Source organism: Xyrauchen texanus, chromosome 8 (assembly GCF_025860055.1).
Source record: "Xyrauchen texanus isolate HMW12.3.18 chromosome 8, RBS_HiC_50CHRs, whole genome shotgun sequence".
NCBI lineage: Eukaryota > Metazoa > Chordata > Actinopteri > Cypriniformes > Catostomidae > Xyrauchen > Xyrauchen texanus.
Genome location: NC_068283.1, coordinates 24,427,978 through 24,451,024, shown reverse-complemented (window position 1 = coordinate 24,451,024; position 23,047 = coordinate 24,427,978). Strand labels below are relative to the sequence as shown.

The 23,047-nt window shown below is 37.4% G+C and overlaps 1 protein-coding gene across 1 annotated transcript; it reads left to right on the top strand.

Moving 5' to 3' along the window:
- Nucleotides 1–41: 41 nt before the first annotated feature.
- mpp2a (MAGUK p55 scaffold protein 2a) lies at nt 42–16,368 on the top strand. Its single transcript, XM_052131586.1, has 13 exons — nt 42–122; nt 3,453–3,501; nt 4,589–4,689; nt 6,621–6,773; nt 6,860–7,015; nt 7,337–7,564; nt 8,562–8,693; nt 10,292–10,394; nt 11,824–11,892; nt 11,996–12,157; nt 12,303–12,505; nt 13,299–13,427; nt 13,564–16,368. Exons 2-13 carry the CDS (start codon nt 3,471–3,473, stop codon nt 13,738–13,740), a joined length of 1,644 nt encoding a protein of 547 aa, XP_051987546.1. The 5' UTR covers nt 42–122; nt 3,453–3,470; the 3' UTR covers nt 13,741–16,368.
- The last annotated feature ends 6,679 nt before the right edge of the window (nt 16,369–23,047 follow it).

Sequence of the window (23,047 nt, the reverse complement as noted above, 5' to 3'; positions counted from 1 at the left end):
CCGTTTGAGTGTTGCCCCTTTATGTCTACGCAATGGCTAGACGCTGATTTGATGCTTTTGTAGCGGTTAAGACGCCTCACACAATCAAAACAACGTAACAAGGCGCTTAAGATACGGGAAAGGTTAGTGCCTATTTTTATAATACGTTTCATTTTAAGAGTTTTGTGTGTCATTTTGATGTTGTCGTTTTACGTATAATTATGTTCTATTCAGGATTTTCCATTCAAAATTGTTTAGTCGATTCTTAACCATATGTTTGTTGTCGTCGTATTGTTGTTATGTGGTTAGGAATTAATATAAATTCATTATTTATTTTTAACCTTAAGGTTCAAGGCTTTTCTGTCAGCATCGTTTTCTTTCATTCATCATATTTAAGTACAGTTGTGAATGGTTAATTTGATCTTACATCAGATATTTGTTGGAATCTCGCGTGTGTCCATGTTGATGGTGAAGAGTGAAATGGTGCGCGTGAACCTGCAGACATTAATGACATTTATTTATTTGAGTTTAGCTCATCAGCTGTCCATTTTCAGAAATTGCTTACTCTATGATAATAATAATAAAAAAGCTGGATAGTCAGCTATAGTGTATATCCAGAGGCCTGAATGGTTTGTCCTGATGGTCTGTTTGGTTGTATATTTCATATGAAGCATAATGGAATTATACCGTTTATGGAATATTACATTCCAATAAATGTTTGCTGGTGATGCTCTTATTTTGTGTTCGAAGAGTGCACAGAAAACATGAATGGCAATGTTACAATAGCAGATTAGGAAAGTGTTCACACACATACATGAATATTTATGAGCTGTCAAAAGCAGGTGATTAGAAGCACAGAATAATCTGGCATAGTGTCAGCGTGTCGGCATGATTCCTTAAAGGGGAAGCAGACCTATTTGTGTGTTGGAGACAGATGGGTCATGCTTTTTTCTTGCTTATAGGAGCAGATGGAGAGCATGGCTGCATGTGATGTGGGCTGGGCCTGACCAGGGTGTCATTAGCACAGGGGACCCAGAGGGGTCTGCAGGAAGTATGGGAGTGGAAGGGGGTGGGGTTCTGGAGATGCCAAGCAATGATAAATTCACCATCCTTCCTATTTACAAACGGATGGAGGAAGGGAATCTCACCCAGATGCTGAGCATGCATTCATACCTGGACAAAACACAGATATGTCAGCAGGTATATTGAGGCTGAGCATCTCCTGCTGATTGGCTGAAAGCTCTTGGAGATGTCACTGATGTCAAAATATTTGTAGATTTTTCAGTTTCAGATGGCTCTCCTCAGAAGCTCTTCGAATCATTAGTGTCTTTAGACATTACATTTCCTTTGTCTCAGGTCTGAAACATGCTGTTTTTTTTACAAAACCCTTCATACATTTACCACATATACTGTTTTGGATTCTTTATTTGGCTATAATTCATTAATCACTATTAAGGGTGATAAAAATGAGAAATCTTTGTTCAATCAAATTTAAAACACATGTCAAGTTTGTAGAAATGCAATCTTGTGTCCATGTTGGTTTTATACATTTCTCAAAAACATTAATAGCATTTTCTCCAAAATTATTTTTTAATGACTTTGTCAAGTGAAATTTATTACAATACATTCTGTGCATCTTGAAGACATGAAAGCGTAAACAAAGTTTTTAAACATATTTAAAAAAATACTTTTCATAAGAAATGTGAAAATATCAGATTTTTTTATTTAAACTTCACACAGTCTTGATAGTCTCTTAGTTGTGTGTTTTCTGTCTTTTTTTTTTTTTGATACATGACAACAAATTGGCAAAATAAATGTTGGTTACACCACATGTCTTGATTTGGTGGACAAATCTTTTTCAAAGATTAAAATTTTAAAGCAAAATTGTTTTACTGCTTATTTTTTAAAGAAATAATACTAAATGATTATTCAGCATTATTTTTTTTTTTTTTATTTCAGCTTGAGACTGATGTTTATTTATTTATTTATTTTACTGTCTCCGGACATTTACACCATATGACATTTTTTACTTTAGGCCTCAGAAAAAAATAAAATAATCAAAATCACTTTTGCAATTCAGCAATTGAAAACATGTTCATCATAGAAAATGCTGTAACAGTTCATGGATGGGCAAGGAGGAGGCGGGAACCAGCTGAACTGTAAACATAACGTTTTAATGAGAAACTCATCTTAAAACAAATGTAAACAAACACAGACATGTATGCAACTTGGTTGTGTGCGTCTCTCTCTCTCCCTCTTGAACCGGCATCTCTGGCTCATATGTTTATTTTGGATGGATATAAGCTGGGTGAAATATACTCAGATTTCATATGAGTGTCTGTGTTTGCCTGAACTGTCACCCCAAGTCATCCCGATATAGCAGCATCACTTTGAGCCCTGTCATGATCGTGAATAAGTAACAGTGTGAGAATGAGATCCGTGTGCAGTCTGACCTCTCCGTCCTGCTACGACTGATCTAAGAGCTACATAAACAACACGTTCACACTGGTATCAGAAAGCCACTTGATCAAAGGGCCATCGCAATGCCATTGCTTATGTATTGCTGCTTTATTTACATTTTCAAATTAGGTCATAGATAATGCATTGCATCAAACCCTATCTGAAAAAGACTCAGGAAAACCAACTCATAATTTTTTGTATACATTTTTTTTTTATTTAATGGCCCAGCAAAACTCATCCCTGTATTTTAGATAGTAAAGTGAATTGAATCAGTCAAAGGTTTTGAAGTCCTTACAGGAAAGTCATTTTTAAATGCAGCTCATTAGGATTTCATATAGGGAAAGCAAAGTACGCTTATTTGACCTTTTTGTTTTTTACCCCATATGCATTTAGTACAGCTAAGTAGTTGTAGCATTGCAATAGTCTGGATTTTTGATAACATTTTGAAATCATTATGGTTTTTTATCTCATCTGTTTCCTGGATGCTGGAATGTTAGTCAGCTGTTTTATCCTTCCAGGAAGTACCAGTCATTAAGCTTATAACCTACATAATGTGTGGGAGAAAAAGCATCACTATAGCAACCACCTCCGTCACACGGTGCATGTGAAAGCAGTTCTCGGGTGTACATGTATTTAGGAATTGTTTGGGAATAAATTCCAATATTTGAGCTCAAATCTTCATTATGCCAATAAAACCAGGAGCAGATAATGTTCCCATGGGAAGATCCCTCTTTAAGTTTACGTAATGAAGGCATTGTAATCTCTTGAGTAAACACAAGTAATTTACAGCCTTTTTATAACAATGTCATAGCAACCACTATTGAATGCCCACATTTTTTCCCTTCCATCTTGCTCCCCAGGATCCCAGCAGCAATATAATCCTGTCTTACATGTATTTTCATTCCCCATCTTTCATTTGCTCCAACCTACTTTACCCTCTTGCACACATACTCCATCTACTCCTAATGGTAGTGTTAAATATTAATGTAATAAATCTCTCTCTGATTCTTTAGCCGCAGATTTCAACCACCATGCCTGTGGCAGCCACCAGCACTGAGCATGGTAAGTCTAATACTATTAAAAGCTAAAAATAAAATAAATAAAAATCACTGCATTTACAGCATACGTTAGAATTCAGTAAAGATCAGAAAAATTACTTAACATATGTTTTTTCCTGTGTTTGTGCTTTCATCTTAAGTATTTGATCTTATTTTTGGACTAATACAGAAGGTTCAGCATCGGTACTGCATGCTGTTGTTTTGTGCTTCTGGCGTCAACAATAGAAACTTGTTTAAATCATTCCAAGAATTTGAAGTAGTGCCAGAATTGGATAGAGCGTAGCTGGTGAATCACAGAGATGATGATCATTGAACTCCAGTTGATTGTTTGCAGTGATTGTTTCTAGGTAATTTGATGGTTTGTGGTAAAGTTTTTCCTTATACTGTACTTATAAACATAGGCACACTTGTGCCCCAGATGGCTGGCAGAGATTGCCAAGCTTCAATAATTTCATTCCCTGAAATCTACTTGACATTTTCTTACAATTTCTGCTAATAAATAATGTGTGATTCTGATAAAACTCATTCGCTACAGTTGATAATATTAAGGGGCTGTAATTTACAGCAAAAGGTCAGTCTTATAGTTTAAACCAATTAAATAATATCACCTACTCTACCAGTCAAATGACACTAGATAAATACTATTTAATGGCAGCTGTAATGTTTAAGTCTCATTATACAGAACCAGCCTCATATTGTGTGTTGATGATGCCTGTATTTAATGAATTAAACCTTTCTTAATGCCCTTACAAAAATACAGTGTTCCAGCTAATGTCTGATGAACACTGCTTCAAATATGCAAAGTTCATCTTTTATTTACACATGCTAATAAGTTGAGCTATATATTTGAAAATATTTAACTAAGGAGTGGTGGTGGCGTAGTGGTCTAAAGCGCATAAATGTTAATCAGAAGGTTCGATCCCCACAGCCACCACCATTGTGTCCTTGAGCAAGGCACTTAACTCCAGGTTGTCCCTGTAATAAATGCACTGTAAGTCGCTTTGGATAAAAGTGTCTGCCAAATGCATAAATGTAAAATGTAAATGTAAACTCCGAACCAAATGTTTGATCAGGTCTCTCTCTCTCCGCAGCAGTGCCACAGGTGCTGGACACTCTGAGTGACAGCACCAGCTCAACCACTGCCAATGACCTGGACCTCATCTTCCTCAAGGGCATCATGGAGAGTCCAGTGGTCAGTTTTCTCTCTGCATGAGACAATTCCTCAGTCCCCAGCATCTCAGTATATTACAGACACCTCAATCTCAGCCTCAGTATTACTTCCATTCAAGCAGTTAATCAATATAATGAAGCAGAGTATAATGTATAATGCTCAAGCCCAGAACTGAGGGAGTGGGCTTTTAGTTTGGTGTATGAGCAGTTGATGTATAACATGTTATTGAAAATGTTTTTATTAAGATTTTAGGTTAAAGTGTATTTGAATGTGTAATAGAAAGTGTATATTTTAGGTGCTGTGACTGGTCACTAATAACCTATTTGCTCTCACTTGTTCATTTTATATGGTCCTGTGGTGTTACAAATTTATTTTTAAGTACAAATAGTCTGTGTAGTCTCTCATAAACAAGATAGCAAAATGCTGTTTAAAATAGTTCTATATGGAGTATAGCATGACAAGTTCCCTAAAGTATTTTACATACAGTATGTTAACTACCCAAAGACATGTAGCTTGCTATATAGGGAGTGTTAGGTAAATAATGGAGTACTTGTAATGTGAATTACATGATCCGATTAAAAAAATTAAGTACTTGTAATTAAATTACATTAGCTTTTTAAATGCTCTATCAGATAACAGATACTCTGTTTTAATCTAGATGATTACATATTAATTACATTACCTATCAGTCTTGATTTTGACAAAAAGCTAATTGATTTTAATTTCATGCTTACTAATGTTTAAGAAAAGGGTTTACATTTGATAACATTCAAATGAGATCAACACATAAATTAGACTTTAACCATAACATGCAATAAGTAGTAAAAAATTATTTTATTAGATTACCTAAAAAGTGTCATCTAAAAATGACTGGTTAAAACTTTAGTTGTGTATTTTGTAATCAGTACAGATCACATTTCACAATTAATCTACCCAACACTGTCTACTGGCATCAACGTAAAAATGGAATTTATATTATAGTGCTATAATATATACAATGATCAGCCACAACATTAAAACCACCTGCCTAATATCATGTAGGTCTCCCTCGTGCCGCCAATACACCTCTGAGCTGTCGAGGCATGCACTACACAAGACCTCTGGGGCCTCCATTGATCGGACTTGTTGGTCCAGCACATCCCGTAGATGCTCAATCGGATTGAGATCTGGGGAATTTGGAGGCCAAGTCAACACCTTGAACTCTTTGTTATATTGCTCAAACCATTCCTGAACCATTTTTGCAGTGTGGCAGGGTGCATTATCCTGTTGAAAGAGGCTAATTCCATCAGGGAATACCATTGCCATGAAGGGGTGTATGTGGTCAATGTAACATCCACATGAATACCAGAACCCAAGGTTTCCCAGCAGAACATTGCCCAGAGCATCACACTGCCTCTGCCGGCCTGCTCCTTCCCATGATGCAATATTTCTGCCATCTCTTCCCCAAGTAAATGATGCACACGTTCCCGGCCGTCCACATGATCTAAAAGAAAATGTGATTCATCAGACCAGGCCACCTTCTTACATTGCTCCACAAGACCTGCCGTTTTGGAGATGCTCTGACCCAGTCGTCTAGCCATCACATTTTGGCCCTCACTCAGATCCTTATGCTTGCCCATTTTCCTGCTTCCAACACATTAAATTCAAGAACTGACTGTTCACTTGCTGCCTAATATATCCCACCCCTTGATAGGTGTCAGTGTAACAATATAATCAATGTTATTCACTTCACCTATCAGTGGGTTTTAATGTTGTTTAATGATCAGTGTATGTGTTGCTATAATGTCCTGCAAAGGTAAAAACAGTGTAACTATGCCAACATAGGTTTGAAACCATTCTTCTCAAATTTTATCTTTCACAGTACAGACCATTGTCTAAGAGACCCAAAAACTCATGTGTAGTAGAGTATAGCCTGTTTGTAAAGGAAAAACCTTTTTGCATAAAACTTACAGAGTGCAGAGAGTCTAGAGGAGGCACGTCTGGAGGCCGTGAGGGACAACAACGTTGAGCTGGTGCAGGACATCTTGCGAGAGCTGAGCCCCTTCACAAATCGCAGCAACACTGCCGCAGAGCTCTCTCGTATCCTCAACCAGCCCCACTTCCAGGTACACAGCTGCAGCTCAACAAACGTGTGAAATTAAATAAGAAATATGCAAAGCCTGATTAATCACTGACACTGTTCTTTCCTCAGTCTTTGTTGGAGACCCACGACTCTGTGGCCTCTCAGACGTGTGAGACTCCACCTCCAAGCCCCTGTGCTTTCATGGAGCCGCCCATCAACAGTGTACCAGTGCCAGCTGATGCCATACGCATGGTGGGCATCCGCAAAGTGGCTGGAGAGCACTTGGTAAGCATTCACTGATTGTATAAGATTGTGTTTTTCTTTCCCATTGGCAATTTTCTTGTTTTGAGCATAAATCTAACAAAAATATGTACGGTTTATGCTTAAAATGGGGGTGGGTGGGTACAATTCACCAGTGGGGTAAGAAAAATAACGTTAATGTATTATATATTCATATATAGTCTTACTGTACTATCTTACACAATTTAATTTGTTGACATTTACGTATTAGATCTATTGTTTATTCATTTTGGTATAGAATATTTTGACTACAGGTACTAGTTTCTAATAACACGATTTGTTTTCATGTTGCCGTTGTTGTGTCAGGGTGTCACTTTCCGTATTGAGAATGGAGAGCTGGTGATTGCACGCATTCTCCACGGAGGGATGATCGATCAGCAGGGCTTGCTCCATGTGGGTGACATCATTAAGGAGGTGAATGGGAAGGAGGTGGGTGGCGACCCACGTGTTCTTCAGGAGATGCTTCAGGAGGCCAGCGCCAGTGTGGTGCTCAAAATTCTTCCCAGTTATCAGGAGCAACACCCACCCAGACAGGTACCATCCCCTCCTAAATTAAGAACAGGACATGTTCAATTTCTCATTCAATGTATTCTCACTGCCTGGCAATCTGGATTGCACATCATTTGGTGCATTCTCCATTTTGAGGAGAAATATGCAGAATTATGTGGAATGGATGTAAACATGGTAAAATGTGTGATGTTGAGTTGAAATTACTTCACTCTTACACATAGCTGAAAGCACCATCCAATTAGTCAGATTACCTAATGGGCATTTCTGTGCAGATGCCCACAATTCTGTGGACATCTAGAGAGTTTTCTGCAGTTGCAGATCCCGTGCTGGCCTGGGAATGATGCATGTGGGAGAAATCATAATGCAAACTGTAGCCACTATACCATGTACGTATGTCATTGGGAGTATTTTTAGCCTTTCATTAAGAACACAAAGGAGGAATGGGCAGATTTGTTATTTAAATGGTGATGGCTCCACACATGCACATCACTGTTTCCTACATTCCTCTTGTTTTTCTCTACTTCTCTTTCACGGTTGTCATGGAGACCAGAGTAAGGAGTAGAGCGTCATAGCAGTAAAAGCCAGATGAGTTTGACTGTGAGAGGAGACAGGATTGTGAGCTGGAAGGCAGAATCCTGTTAGTCTCAGTAGACAGCAGTCAATCCACTATTAGACTCTTTGAATAAAAATGGCAAAGACGTCTATCATGGTAAAAGCACGATCTGTGGGCGGCGGCTCTTGGGCGTACCGACTGAGGCTGAGTTTTATTCATCATTTTAGTTTTTCGATGTTTTGTTAGATATACTGTATATCATTATATAATGTATACCCTAGAATCAGTTCTTGTCAACTAACCTTGTTTCTCATGTATGTTTTAAATAAATAATTGTTGAATTTTGACCTCTGAAATTAGTTGTATACCAGTCGGACTGTAACTTTGAAGTCTTACACTCTGTGGGCATTATAGCTGTGGGCATAGAGAATCTGGACTAATGTTATCTTTGAACCTTTTTCTCTACAGGTTTTTGTGAAGTGCCATTTTGATTATGATCCTGCCAATGACAACCTCATCCCTTGCAAGGAGGCAGGACTACAGTTCACTAGTGGAGACATTCTACATATTGTTAATCAGGAGGATGTGAACTGGTGGCAGGTTGGTTTTTCAGTTTAGAACTACCAAAATATCTTTGTGCAAAAATGGCATTTTTTATACAGTATATAGTACATCTCAGATAGTTCATGTAATAGTTCACCCAAACATGATAATTCTCTCATAATTTACTCACCCTCATGCTGGATCTTGCTCATATGACTTTGGAACACAAATGAAGATATTTTTAAGGAATTTTGATGTGTTCATATCTATACAATGCATGTCAGTCAGGTCCAAAATGTTCAAACTCCAAAAAGGAAATGAAAGCAGCATAAAAGTAATCCATACAACTCGAGAGGTTTAAACCAGCCTTTCTCAAAGTGGGTGCCCTCTGACTGTGTCAGGGGTGCCGCAAAAAATTACGTAGGCTAAAAAAAAAAAAAAAAAATCTGACATTTCATATATAAATATACTTGAATTTACATAAATACATTCTTCTTCTTTTTAAACATATGAACGTATTAATAAAATTGTAAATTCATTTTAGATAATATATATATATATATATATATATATATATATATATATATATATATATATATAAAATTAACCATAAAAATCCATCTCACAAGACCGAAGCAAGACACACACACAACTTGACGCAAGTGACGCAACCCATAGCAATGCGTTATAGCAACAACACCTCACAGGGCGGCTGTGTGCGTCGCACCAGGCTCACGTCTCTCATTGATTGTGGTCACCCCCACCCCCGGCATTTGTGAGCGCGTATCAGCACGCATGTAGATCTTTCTCCCTCTCTCGTTGTGGATTATTGTTTGTGTGTGTGGGTGTATGTGTATGTGGGTGTGTGTGCATGCGCATGGCACGGATGAAAACAAGCACTATATGGAAAAACATTCCTGCTTATCTCTGGTGCATTTTTTAACATGCATCTTTTTCTTATCGTTTTGTATATATTTTTTTTCATGTCTGCCCCTTTTTATTTTATTTTAACTGCATCCTGCACTTCATTTTAGTTCTCCTGGTCTGGATTTGTTGTTGGGTTCTTGTATTGGGCGGTCCACCTCTTACGGTTTTATGGCATTTGTGTCTCTGATTAATTATTTTGTGAATTACTTTGCAAACCTGTGTTTTTAAAGGTGCTATAAAGTTGTTATTATTATTGTTATTGTTATTTACAGTTCATATTATGCTCTGTTCATTACTGTTCTGTCTAAATAAACAGGACATTTGCATTTACATTTGGGTTATGCAGTGTTTTTAAATTATATTTTACACTGGGGTGCCTTGAGATTATATGCACTTTTGAAAGGTGCCCTGACTGAAAAAAGTTTGAGAAAGGCTGGTTTAAACCATGTCTTCTCAAGCGATACGATTGGTTCTGGGTAAGAAACTAACAAAAATGTTACTAATTTTCACTATAACTCTTCATGAGAGAAGCTTGATTAAATTTCCTTGCAGCAAGAGTAAGGAGTTACATTTTGATTTGTTTGATGAGACTTGATCTTGTAACACAACAAACAAACAAACAAACTAACAATATTTTCTCAATCACTGGTTTGTATAGTTCATAGCACAATGTTTGAGTGAATTACCTGGAGAGATGTACATTAAAGTCATATTTTTTTTACCCACAGGCCCGTCGTGTAGAGGGAGGCAGTGCCGGCCTGATTCCCAGTCAACTTCTGGAGGAGAAGAGGAAAGCTTTTGTGAAGCGAGATGTAGAGCTGTCACCAGCAGGTAGACTTGTATTACCCCGTTTGACGTGATCATTGAAAGGTTGATTTGTGTATATTGCCCCTAGTGGATTTTAAGTGTACGTTCTCTTTCCTAAATCCTATTTTAATCAGACATGTGCACAGTAAAAGGTCATGATAAAGCACAATGTGTGTGTGTGTGTGTGTGTGTGGGGGGTATGTGGGTATGTGGGTGTGGGCAGGTTTAAGTGGTTAACAAGGACTTTTTTTTTAAGTTACAAACTGGTAATTACAAGGGTATTATGCTATAAATGTGGTTTTTGAGGACATTTCTAGTGTTCCCATTATTCAAATTGCTTTAAAAAATCACAGTCTAATATAACATTCAAACCCAGTTCATGTTTTTCTCACTGGCAAAAATAATTGTGTGTGCCCTCTAGTGTAGAAACACCAAAACGGTTGTGTCATAAAGGTCAGAAAAATATGTAATGAAATAACCCTATCTTTTGCAGTTAAAAAATGCATCTACACAAGTATATTTTTCCGCCAGCCCAGTGCTAGGTGACAGCTAAGTGATAGCATGTAAAATACTCCTCTGTTTTGCCAGACGTGTCAGTCGTCCACGATTGTAGTTTAGGTTTTTTTAGTTTTTTTTTTTCGCAGTTTAAAACGCAATTTCTATTTAAGATTAGATGCCTAGGGAGTTTGATTCTGATGGTATAAGTTCAAAAGCTTTGATGACAGGTGTCAGACATTCAGCAGCACCAAATAATTTCCATATTCACACACAGTAAGTTTCGATCACATTTGCTCGCAAGGTAGAGACCTGTTTTTACATTGTTGCATGATGTTTTTCCTTGCTAACAGTGCCAAATTTGACATAAAAAAGCACCTTGAGTTGACCGCGCAATTGCACAGATACTTACCCGTGATGCTTGAATTCGGCCGGTAATGCCATACCTGCAGTGATGTGCAATTCCAGGCACAGAACCGAATGCTGTTATTGCGTACCACGATGCGGGAGTTTTCAAGTTATGCAGTTATATCATATCTAGCATTCCCATCTCAATCGGTAAGACATTTATTCAGTATGTGTATGATTAATATAACATGTACAAAACATGTAAAAATATAACCTGTTTAAAATAAGAGAGTTGTTTTACAAAGATAATTGTGTTAAACAGACATATTTTCAAATAACCTTTTATCTATGTGTTAAAGAGGGGATACGCGAAAGGATGTTGAATGTTTGAAGGGGTACACCACTGTAAAAATTGGGAACCACTGGGTTAGGGGATAGAATCTATAGTTTGTACAGTATAAAAATCATTATGTCTATGAAGAGTCCTCAAATAGCTGCACCAACATGTGTGTGTGTTTAAGGTAAAATAATACTAATAGTATTTAACCAGTGTCTAAAACTAGATCTAAAACTTGAACTAAAAGCAAGCCATTGTCGCTGTGTATTTCAGTCAATCTGTGTACTGGAATGGTTGGCAAAAAGAAGAAGAAAATGATGTATCTGACTACAAAAAATGCAGGTATGAAGTATCTTCACTTTCATATGTCCACTGTGTCTTTTAAAACTCAACCAAACTCGAACTTTTTTCAATCCTTTATTCTCACTCTTTCATTCCCTGGCAGAGTTCGACAGGCATGAGTTGCTCATTTATGAAGAGGTAGCAAAAGTACCTCCATTTTGCAGAAAGACGCTGGTTCTGATAGGTGCACCAGGAGTGGGCCGACGAAGCCTGAAGAACAAGCTGCTTGTGTCAGATCCTCAGCACTACGGCACCACCATTCCCTGTGAGTCTTACCTCAGTGTGTATTGATCTCTAGTAATACAGGACAATGCAGGACATCTTTGGACCCACCTTTTTCTTAAGTAGACAAGGCTGTTCATGCTATACAACTCCCCTAAATTCCATATGGCCTGTGTATCTGTCCATAGACACCTCCAGAAAGCCCAAATCAGCAGACAAAGACAATACGATGTATGCATTCACATCCCGCAGTAAGATGGAAGCTGATATTAAAGATGGGTGCTACCTTGAATATGGTGAATATGATGGTAACCTCTATGGCACCAAGATTGACTCCATCCATGAAGTAGTGGAGGCTGGCCGCATCTGCATCTTGGACGTCAACCCACAGGTGATTGCCCTCCGACTCCCTGACAAGATAAAAGTTTTTGTAGTGTTCCATAACGAACGGATTTGAAATCATGTTAAATGGATAGTTCACCCAAAAATGAAAAATGTAATTTACTCACATTTATGTTGTTCCAAACCTGAATTACTTTCTTTCTTCCATGGATGACAAAAGGAGATGTTAGGGACTGACAGCCTCAGTCACCATTCACTTTGATTTGATCTTCTTCATCTTATTTTTTTCCATACAATTACAGTAAATGTGGACCAAGACTACCAGTCCCTAACATTCTGCCTAAAATGTACTTTTATGTTTAAAGGTGCTGTAAGCAAAAAATGTCCCTTAAGATAATATTGAAATAAGTCCTGAGATATTTTACTGGTCTCTGTAACAGCTATAAACAAAAGCATACAAAAATGTGTCTGCAGACATTGCCGTTTTTCACCTGTCAATAATTTTGCTCGTTCTCATAGTGTTGTATTTGAAGCAAATCATTGAGGCTATGATTCATAATGTTTGTCAGTTGAGGGTGCTATTGTGCCAATGTTGAATTTGACAGCCACAGGAACAAACAATGCTGGTCTTTTGCTCTGTTTTGGTCTCAAAACAGTGTGTCTTGGAGGGCGGGGTTTTAGAATGAGAGGGCGTGGCTAATTCAGCAGCGCAGTCGCGTGAAAGCTTCAGAACACTAAAATTGCTTACAGCAACCCAAAATGGGTTTGAAACAACATAAGGGTGAGTAAATGTAACGATAGCAGAATTTTCTATCCCTTTAAATGTAATCCTTCTGCCGCAGGCCCTAAAGGTCCTCAGGACATCAGAGTTTTTGCCATATGTGGTGTTCATCAAAGCCCCTGATGTTGAGGTGCTTAAGGAAATGAATAGGTCTGGGATCGAGGCAGGAGTGGCGACCAAACGCCTAACAGTAAGAGGCTCAAATTGCAGTTATATGTTATTCTGAACTTCAGTAACATGCTGTATACAATATGTGTTGTCCATTAATGCAGATTTATTTTGTTCCTTCCTATAAATCGGCCTTTTTTTCTCTCTTTGACCAATAGGACATAGAGCTGAAGAGGACAGTGGATGAGAGTGCCAAAATTCAGCGAGTGTATGGACACTACTTTGACCTCACCATAGTAAATGACAATTTGGATCAGGCATACCAGAACATCAAGGGCTCCTTAGAAAAGTTAAAGGGAGCTCAGCAGTGGGTTCCAGTTGGGTGGGTCTTTTAGAGATAAACCATCATGGAGTTCAGCACAACAACTATTGGTTGTTTCATGTGAGAATTAAAAATAGTGCCACCCGTTTCATATCTTTAGTGCCAAAGGTAGACACTGATTATGTTACTGGTCAAAGAGATCTGTCTCTTGTATGAGTGCATGTGTGAGTGTGTAGAGTTACCACCTCCAATTTTCTAACAAGGCTACATCCTGATGGTGTGCAACAAAATATTGTGCCAGAATTTAGCCACAATCTCATCTTTGTATTTACAGTATAAGCAGTGTTTCAGTTCAGAGTTTCAGTTTAAACACATATTTGGAATTACAGATAATGTTTTGAGTCATAAATACATATATTAAAGGTGAAGTGTGTAATTTTTGTCAATGAACAGAATTGCAAAAATAATTTTTTATTATTTGGCTGGTTTCAAAAAAAAATCCAGAACACTCCCCCTGAAAACCAACATTCCAAACGTAAGTTTGGGAGGAGCTTGTTCATCTTGACCAACCAATGATATCTCAAGAATATATAAGCAGCTGCTTTCCTCACACTGGTGACATTTCTTCCAACCTTGTCTCATAGAATGAACATTACAAAACGTTACATTTTGCTGCAGTTTCCTGGTGAAATGAACACAAGAGGCGCTACATCATCTGGTGCGTTTTATTCAGTCAAACAAATCACAAATACAATTGCTGATTATGACTTCATAAAAACGTTAAATGATTTACCCCCCACTATGTTATGATATCAAAACACTTTTGCTTTAATGCATGATTTAAAATGCGATACATTTTAACACTTAGACACACTAGACCCACCTAGATATACACTTATTCCTACACTGTTAGGTTGTTTGGTAGCTCACTTTAAATAGCGTTGGACTTTGAACTATACGTCTGCAGTTCGTACGACTGTACTGCTTCGGTCAATTTATTTCTTTATTTTATTTAAATTTTATTTTAAACACTATCAGTAAGGGTTAGGTGTCGATTAAGGGTAAGGATGTCCATTTTGTTAAACTCTCATTTATTTTTATGGACACTATTGGTTAGATTTAGGGTAAAGTTTCAGGTTAGAGAGGTATGTTTTACTTATTAAAACCTCCATCTAAAATTCACCTTAAAACCCTTGTCTGATTGCAACCTTACTTTGCTCAGTTTTGGTGCCCCCCTCTGGTCATTTCACTTGAAAACTGCAGCAATGTGTAATGAAGCACATTATTTCAGATTTGCAAAAACATTGCAATGTTCACTTAAATTTAATAAGACTGGGCTAAATTCTTGTGGGATATCTCCACCTTTATATTTTATAACAGCTATAGCAATTCATATTCAAAATTGTCTTTCCGTTTCTTTAGTCAGATAGTCTGGAAAGGGGACGGGGGGGACAAGGAATCACAGAGCTCAACCCCAGTTACATGATTAAGCCCCTCCATTATGGACAGCACGCAGAATCCATTTACTTCAATGCGCTCCAGGACTACATGAACCAGTGAACTTGTGAAACATTTTTCAGGGGAATCAACCTACAAATGGCTTGCTTATATTTATCTCTGGATATTGAGCTGGAATTGGGAAAAGTGCTTTATCATTAAAAAAAATTACACACATCACCATTTACATTTTTTTGGGGGTTTTGCTTCACAATCCTAAATTAGGTATTTACAGATTTGTATGGGTGGTAGGCTGATTGGACAGTGTTTCAGCTCTGAATTCTATTTTTATTATAAGGCTCTATTTTGTGTGAGCTCCTACTGGTACGTCACCTTTTTTACAGTTTTTTTTTTTTCATAAACATCCACAATACAGCACTATTTTGTCTACATCTTGTGACAGAATATACTGAAATGTGAATGGTCAGACTCTGAGAGCACACTGACTGGGGTATAGTAATAGAAAAAGTAGGCATTGCATAGAAATTATTTTTTGATACACAGATACTTACCTCACTGTGTAAACACTGACAGAATGCAGTCATGTATTTATTTTTTTCAGACGGCTGTTTTTTAGCGCATCATATCCAGTTAAGTCAACTATATATTTCCATATCCTCATACAAACATATGACAATAATTTTTTTGGAAAGGTTCGAGAGACCAAATATTGCTTTTACCCCTTGTTTAGAAAAAAAACATGTGAAATGAAGACAAGTACAGTGCTAGAGCATGACATTTGAGACCTGTTTATAAAGATCTATGAAGATACTGTTGGTGTAAAATGTAGTCACTGCATGTGTCTGTGTAATGCTGTTCTCTGCTCTGCAAACATCATGATGTAGTTATTCATATTTCTGTGCATGCTTCATTGATGACTATATATCTTTTTCTTAAAGGCAAATTCTCTCTACTTTTGTATTTTATGTATTTTCTTCAAGTGATAATTTATATTAAGTGATTATCATTCATGCCAATATTTGGCTTGAAAACTGGCAGCTATTGCTTATTGTTTTTTATTATTTATATTTATGTGTATGGTGTTGGAATCAGGATTTGAGTTTTGATATTACATTTTTTTACATTTAACATAATGGTAGAGTATAAGATAGAGGCAAATGTAGTCATCATATTTCTCTTAAATAAATCAGTGTATGGTTTGAAAAACAGTCTGTAAATTGCCCAATGTCTGAAATAAAATGTTTGGGGAAATAAAGTGTCAATAAATTAATGGGTTGTTGCATGGCTATAAAAAAAATGTTGATGTTGATTTAGCAATGCAATATGTAATCATTTTTGTTAATTTTTAAGCATTGCTAAATGTATTCAATCCCAACTTCACTGAAATAAAGGAGTACCAGAAAAAGAGCCATAATATCCAGTAGGCTATCTATGAGCACATCCATATAGCCAGAGCACAAATGAGTTCAGACCGAGCTTAACTCTATCTTCAGTAAATACGTAGACATGTTTTGGTCAACTCTCCAGTTAGCTCAAATATGGCTGTAATCAATTTCATAATAAGTTTAATAGATTAAACAGACTCCAGAATTAATTTTGAAATTAATCCTACTTTCAGTCCTATAATGCTATATATTTTTATTTTCTCTTTGTGAACTAGAAAGGGAGATATAATTTATCTATCGTAAAATCAGGTCAGTTTACGAATTGTTGTGGTGTATCCAGGTGTATCCAGACTTATCTCGATGTGACTGCAAATTCGATGATATTACTGTAGGTCGACAGTTCTTGAGATAAACTTAGTTTCTGTGCTTCCCGAAATTTGAAGCACTGCTCCAGAGGCTGAAGCTGGATTTATTGATTTTTTTTTTTAACTAATGGGGACATGTGAGCTCCAGTTCCCCTTCTGTTACTCACTCGATGTTGTGTGGAATGAAGTGACACAATGGGTCTTCCTTGGGAGCCCCACATACCTCTGAACTTGAGAAAAGGCCAATGAGAATTGGCAGACAGAATTAGCATGTCCCGCCCCCAGGCATACGGGTATAAAGGGAAGCGGGCATGTGTCTGTCAGTCAGATTTTTTCTTCGGAGCCGAGCAGTTGGGCATCAGCAAGCTGAGTCTCACTACTGTTCCACGCATTTCCAGCAGCGTTCTATCTCTGCACGCTGTGCAGTCCATTCCCCTGGGCGCTTCGACAGCACTTCTGTCTAAAAGAGTGTTCTCCCTCCTAAAAGAGTTTTATTTCTCTAAAAGAGTTTATTTCACTCACAAAAGACTCACCCTTGACGGTGGGGTGACCCACAGGTATACGGAGGTATAGGGTGGTTTCATTCCATTTGTGCCCGAGAACGCCACCACCTGGCAGGATTGTCCGGTACTCCCCTCCAAGGCCTGTAGGATGATGTTGTCACTGACTTCGAAAGCCCTACAGCGTCACTGGACAGGCCGCCTCCGCCCTGCATGCCATGGATCTCCTGCAAGTCCACCAAGCCAAGGCACTTAAAGATCTGCACTTGGGTAAAGTCTCCCTTGGGAAGTCCCACTGCCCCCGGTCGCCATGTTTGTAGAGCTCCTGCCTCATCAGGCAGGACCTACTACTGTGCCATTCCAACGTGCGGCTTCACAACCCACGTTGTGTATTTGCCACATGTCACCTCCCCCTAGTCTGGGCAGGATGTGGCCTCCGCAGGGTCTTTTGCCCCTTAGGGAATAGGATCAGGGAAGACCGCCTTCCCCGATGCATTTCTTAGTGTTAAGATAGTCCCAACCGCTTCACACTCTATGCGAGAGACATAGAGAAAGAAAAGGCTGTGGCTGCCGGGCTTGCTCCCATGCTAGTCATGTAACACCTGTTCCCCCCTCAGGGGTGCTGGGAACCTACGGTCTGTATATGACACCTTTTCTGGGGGCATTGGGGAGGGTTATGTGCAGCCGATACATTTGCTCCTAGCACGCAGCAGACTGCTTGCACCTGTGTCAGCAGTTCATGTAACACGGTCTAGTGCATGGCGCTTTTGAATGGGACCCCTTGTGTCACTTCATTCGACACAACGTCGAGTGTGTGACAGAAGGGGAACGTCGCGGTTACTGTTGCAACCTCTGTTCCCAGAGGGAGGGAACGAGATGTTGTGTCCCATCTGCCTAGGCTCCTCAGTGCAAAAACCTGACTGACAGACACATTCCCACTTCCCTTTATACCCATATGCCCAGGGGCGGGACATGCAAATTTTGTCTGGCAATTTCTCATTGGCCTTTTCTCAAGTTCAGAGGTATGCGAGGCTCCCAAGGAAGACCCCTTGTGTCACTTCATTCCACACAACGTCTCGTTCCCTCCCTCATGAACAGAGGTTACAACGGTAACCGTGACGTTTCCCTGCGAACAGTCCAGAGTGGCGCCAAAAGCAAATTTTTAGTTAATGATCTAAAACTGTCAACATTGAATCAGTGTTATTATGGGTTTAGGTTTATTTGCTATTTTATGTTTAATTTGTCATTACAAATTAGTTTTGGTTTTGTTAGTTTTCACAGTTTGTCTCAGTTCGTTTTTCTTTTAGTTTTACTATAATTTTTTTATGGCTGCCAAAGCTTTGTTTACTGGTGTAATTTAAAAAGTCTAATATCATTTCAGTTCGCAAGGCAGTCTTGTGTTACCTCTATCTAGTGGTATTTTCATGTTTAATGTGGATTGTAAATGTTGCAAATATAATATAGGATGAATATAGGTAAAGTTACAAAGGACATTTAAGCTTGATACAAAGTATAACCATATGTATTTCCTTAAATTATTATAAATCATTACTAAAATAATATTTGGGGAGAAAACAATTAAAGGGGTAGTTCACCCAAAAACGAAAGTTTTCTAATCATTTACTCATCCTCATGATATCTCAGTTATGAACTGCTTTCTTACTTCTGCTGAGCACAAATATTTTTAGAAGATTTCAGCTCTGTAGGTCCATAGGGGCATGTCAATAAGGGCCAAAACTTTGAAGCTCCAAAAATCACATTAAGGTGGCATAAAAGTAATGCTTAGAACTCCAGTGGTTAAATACTGATAGGTGTGGGTGAGAAACAGATCAATATGTAAGTCCTTTTTTACTGTAAATTTGGACATCAGCTGTCTCCTTGGCAATCATGATTTCAAGCTTGATTGTATTTCCCAGCACCATCGGACTTTGCAGACTGTATGTGTAATCAAGCTTAAAATTTACATTTTGGTCTGTTCTTACCCTAAACAGATTAGGTTACGTCAAAAGACATGGATTAAACCACTTATGACTTTTATGCTACCTTTATGTGCTTTCTGCACTTTTGGACCCCTTTGTCTTGCATTGTATGGACCTACAGAGCTGAAATATTCTTCAAAAAACTTTTGTTTGTGTTCAGCAGATAAAAGAAAGTCACACACATCTGGAGTGGCAGGAGGGTGAGTAAATGATAAGATACCTTTTATTTAGAGTGAACTAGCCCTTTATCTTTTTGAGGTTTTAAGTTGATGATTTTACTTTGGGATGTGTGGCAGAGCTCATTTCATAACCACTGATGGGAAAAGCAATGGTAAAGAAAATGATGTAAATCTTGTTAAAAAAAAAATAAACTTAATGTTGACTTAAAGTTGAGAAAGTGTATTAGAAAATATATAAAATTAATTCCAAATACTTTGTAGATATTTTCTAGATAATAATTTTTCCACTGTCCCGCTTTACTGTTAAAAATAATTTTTGCTCTTGAAAAGGTAAAAGACATCCTAAGCTTTTTTTCAAAGGTATAATCTTAGATTAAAAGTCCCACTTTGACCATATTAACCCTATTATATCAAAAACTAAAACTAAAATGTATTAAAGATCATTTTTATTTATTTGAGATATTTATGTAATTATTAAAAATATTTTGTTTAGTTTCAGTTTTTTCCAATAATTTTTCGTTTTAGTTTTCGTTAACTATAATTACACTGCAGTGAATGCATTTCTACAGTCCAGTCAGACAGTTGTTCTGTCCTATTGTTTCTCATGAAGCTGACTTTTATCAGTTTGACCACAAGAAGGCAGAATTTGTCTCACAAATATGTCACAACATGGGCTGAATGTACGTCACATATCAACAACACACTTTAATTCCAAGAGAGAGTCATCACTTTCATTCAGTAATAAAATCAATCTTCAACATCCAACCACTAACACAACCCTAACCCTTGATTCTCTCTTGACCATTTCCTTCTTCAAATATGATATTTGCTATCAATGTTTTGGTTTTTCAGTAATAACTCATTTATTATTATCATAAAACATTATTATTTGAGTCTTACAATTAATCTTGAAAAGGCTTCTTCAGACTTTTAAGGACATTGCTTGGCTTTCAACTGTATTCAACTGTATGTGTTTTAAAGGGTAACTAAACCCTAAACCAACTTTTTTTAGTTAATGATCTGTAAGCATGGGGCTTTATTAGTACTGGTCATTGATTCAAGTAATTTTTTTGACATTTGTGTATAAAGTGTTTTAATTCTACAATATATGGTGTAAAAACGTCTGAGTGCTGCCCTCTTCAGGTTGAACGGTGGCTACTGCAGTTGAATTTTCCTATTGGCTGTTGCGGTACTTCGTGACGTAAGTGGTGACAGCTGACGTAAGCAGGTTCCAGCTCACCACGCCAGATTCATGCACATGTCGTCTTGCGACCGTGTGAGGAATAATAATAACATAGAGTCTGACAGCAGCTGTCAATTAATCCGTCACTACGAGTCTCAGGTGCCCCCCCCCCAATAAATAAAAAAATAAAAATAAAAACATGCACTATATTGCCCAATCAAATTCCCTTAACATTAAGTTTTTGCCAGTGAAAATTACCTTCATGCATGTTACAAGTCCATATAAGCACTCCTTGCCTCAATTTACAACCGTTATTTATGTATACTGCCACCACTCCCTTCTATTACATGCAATATCTTTCTTTTCTTCACACGTGGAGGTGAATGCCCGCTCCAGCCCAGAGGTGGCTGCCAGATCCCAATCAAAGATTCCAGTAAAGAGGCCATACAGCAAATGAAGGAGTCCCTTGCCAGGCACAACAAATTGAAAGGGTGAATGGCTTTAGTACTGTGAGGATATGGTTGAAACGGACAGTATTTTTAAAGATAAAATAACTTATAGTCTGAGAACCAGTCATTCTCTGTACTGGAGGTGACGTTGCTTAACAGTGACCTGATGACTCTGAGAAAACAGCTCAAGTAGCAAAAAGCAAGAGAGAGTGCATGAACACAACTAGAGAAAATTGAGAAAATTGAATGTGGTTAAAGGAGCAAGAAGATCATTTGATGGAATATGTTTTTAAAGTGTTTCTGTTGGACATACAGTAAAGTCTCATATCAGAGAATAAAGCCTGTACGTCATAGAACCTATGTCTTATTACGTTGTTTAAGATGACATGGGTGTGTTTTATTCTTTTTTCCACTGGTTTAAGACTTGATGACAAGGACAGTTGCAATGCTGAACTTTGTACTGGTAAACATATAAATACATCTTTCATTACATTGTCTATTTACAGCCATGACACTTCTTTTATAACATTAATCCATTCTTTAAATTTCTCTTAGATCAACTGATGTGTGTGAAATGAAGTAAAGATGGAGCCAAAAATGGGTCATTCGAGCACAATGTCAAGGGGTGTTCTGAGACATTCCTCTCAAACGTAACAGTCTTTTGAATGTGGATAAAATATTAATGAAATCGATTTTTCTTTTTTGTCAAATGAAATTTTTTGTTTTACAGAAAGTTTCTGTAGTTTTACAGAAAGCACTACACCTAAAGTTAAAGTCCCAAAAAGTATTTGGACACTTATAAACAATTATAAATGCCTTTGCATTCGATAAAATGTTAAACCCATTGACATTTGAACCAGCTGGTCCCCAAGCTCGTTTGTTATTTCATGAATGAACTATGAAGTCAGTTCCCCTAAAGTTAGAGATGATCCACTAATGTTGAACACGTACAGTAACATATTTATTTTGGTCTTCATTTTGAGCAATATATTGTTTTATAACATACATTTATTTTGTTGAAAAGAGTGCTTCTGCTATCTTAAAAACATTAATCATATAAATGCATTTCACTTGCATTTTAAGGCTGCATCTGAAAACAGCTTACTTGCTTCTTTGCTGCCTAATCAGTTAATGGCTTAACTGACAGACGTTATGAATAAATGGAACTCTTAAGGAGCACTGTAAACAATTGATGTAAATTTACAGCCATCAACTGTGATTCTTAAATAGTTTGCTGTTAAAAAGTTACATCAAGGGAGATCAAGAGCAGGCTCACTTTTAACTAACTAGTTTTACAGTTGTACTGTTGTATGCAAGGCATTAGGGGAAAAGGAACATTTATAATCATGATATTATCTTGGCGGAAGCTAGTGACATTTTGAAAAGTATATTTTAAAACCAACAAACTGTTTTAGTTTGTGGCACATGGTTAGTGTTCATGATGTTTCTGAACAACTCTTCTTTATCATCTCGCATCAGCCTTCATTTGTCTGTCAAAAGAGAAGTCAAATAAATACAAATAAACAATCAAGCTTTGAAGCAATGTACATATTAAATGTACAATGTTGCCAGGATTGAACAGTGCATTTTTTATGAGAAAAAACAACAACAACAACAACCTGTACACAGTAAAATAAAAGTATAGCACTGCATTGTGGGTAATAATGATGAAATACCCATTAGCCTTTGTGCTTTAATAAGTATATATGTTTTGGCCATGCATTGGGACTACAAAATAAATAAATAAATAAAATAGAAAACACGTACAAATGTTTATATTCAGACTTAATAGAAGTCTTAGTTTAATTGAATTTAATTTAAGTGTTGTTGTTTTGTTATCAATAGTTTTTTTATTAAAGTCACCATCGTGCTGATTAGTGTT

Bases quoted from the DNA above. Each gene is read 5' to 3' on its own strand.
- mpp2a (XM_052131586.1), top strand. From the start codon at position 3,471: ATGCCTGTGGCAGCCACCAGCACTGAGCATG. The intron at 3,502-4,588 runs GTAAGTCTAATA...CTCTCTCCGCAG, and splicing joins AGCCACCAGCACTGAGCATG to CAGTGCCACAGGTGCTGGAC. The intron at 6,774-6,859 runs GTACACAGCTGC...TTCTTTCCTCAG, and splicing joins TCAACCAGCCCCACTTCCAG to TCTTTGTTGGAGACCCACGA.